This window comes from Arachis ipaensis, chromosome B01, assembly GCF_000816755.2.
Source record: "Arachis ipaensis cultivar K30076 chromosome B01, Araip1.1, whole genome shotgun sequence".
Classification (NCBI taxonomy): Eukaryota; Viridiplantae; Streptophyta; class Magnoliopsida; order Fabales; family Fabaceae; genus Arachis; species Arachis ipaensis.
The window spans coordinates 112,075,962-112,077,606 of NC_029785.2; the positions used below are offsets into that span (position 1 = coordinate 112,075,962).

General features: G+C 45.1%; 1 protein-coding gene across 1 annotated transcript; it reads left to right on the forward strand.

The window, feature by feature from the left end:
• Positions 412-1,278, forward strand: LOC107610707. The gene has a single exon (XM_016312718.1). It carries the CDS (start codon positions 412-414, stop codon positions 1,276-1,278), a length of 867 nt encoding a protein of 288 aa, XP_016168204.1.

Consider the following 1,645-nt stretch of genomic DNA (forward strand, 5'->3'; position numbering starts at 1 on the left):
CAAACGGTGCGACGATCGGAGCTCTGGATCGAAAGTTATTTGGATTTAGTGGGAGGTTAGGTTTTGGAACCCTCATCCTCTTCCTCCAAGCTTTCCCAGCGGGTTTGAGTGAATGAGAAGAGAGAGAGAGAGAGTGCTGAATTATTTTTGTGTTGGGGTGAGGGTTGGACCCACGGGCCCAGTTTGGGCCCGGTTCGGTCCGTTCTATATATATATATATATATATTATTTTTAGAGGTCGTAGTGCCTTGCCACCTCTATTTTACATCCTAGGTGTAAAGCTCTATGTGGTAGGGTGTTACAGCATGCTTGTTTATGAGTGTCTTTTTAGGATAATTGAAGCACTAAGATTGAGATATTAAGACTGATAACTTTGCGATATCAATTGTTTAGTGTGGACAGAAACCCCAAATGGCGCCTCGCAGGCAAGGTCAATCACATACACGAGGAGAGAGTGAGGGTAATTCGTCAGCTAACAACCAGACCGAGTTTATGGCGGCGATGACTAACCTAGAAAATTCTATGCAAGCGTGCACATCTGTGACAGCTAAAGCTATGGAGAGGTTGGGGCAGCCAATTGGAAATGGAAACGGGAATGGAGAAGGGGCCGGAAACAACTTAGGAGGTGCTTTGATGACTTTGGCTTCATTTCTCAAGGTTCACCCGCCAACTTTCAGAGGGACAACTAACTCAACTGAAGCAGACAACTGGTTCCGAGCCATGGAGCGTGCCCTACAGACTCAGCATGTTCCGGACAATAAATTTAGGGAATTTACGGCCTATCGACTAATGGGGGAAGCGCCACACTGGTGGCAAGAAGAATGCCGGCTACTACAACTTCAGAACGTAGACATTCTTTGGGATGTGTTTCAAACAGCCTTTTATAAGAAGTATTTTCCAGAGTTCGTAAGAGAGGCTAGAGAGTTAGAGCTTATGCAACTAAAGCAAGGCTCATTGTCTGTAGTAGAGTATACGAGCAAGTTCGAGGACATTCGTAGGTTTTATTGGGTGTGTCAGGGTGTCCATGAGTCCTATGAGAGTTGGAAAAGCATCAAATATCAAGGAGGGATCAAGGATGACATTATGACTGCTGTGACTCCATTGGAGATAAGGAGGTTCTCGGAACTAGTGAACAAGGCACAGGTTGTAGAGGATTGTGCCAAGAAGATAGCTGTGGCAAGAGATAACCGTGGAGATACCGATAGCCAAGGCCGTAGAGACAGATGGACATACTCCTCAGCATCTTCAAGGTCAAGGGAGCTTTGGAAGGAACAATAATGCCTAGTTTCACCAAATGAGGGGAAGTCGTCTGTGTTATACTACTGGACTACCTGGACATCTAGCCAAGAACTTCCATCGTGGGAGGAACCAAGATATGGGTTGGACAACGGAGTCGGATCCTCTGGTGTGAGGTAAACATATAAAGTGGTATGATATGTTGTTAGGATAAAGTTTAGCTTAGTTTTATCTTATGGAACGTTGTCGTTAGGGCTGGCTGAGCTTGGGGTTTTGTTGGAGGAACCAATGGAAAAGGAGAATTCGGGTGGATGTAGTTGAGCAATTCGGATTCTTAGTGACAAATAATTAGAGTAACACAGCGGAAGGCATGTGGAAACTTGAATCAGAGATGGAGATGTACTACTGT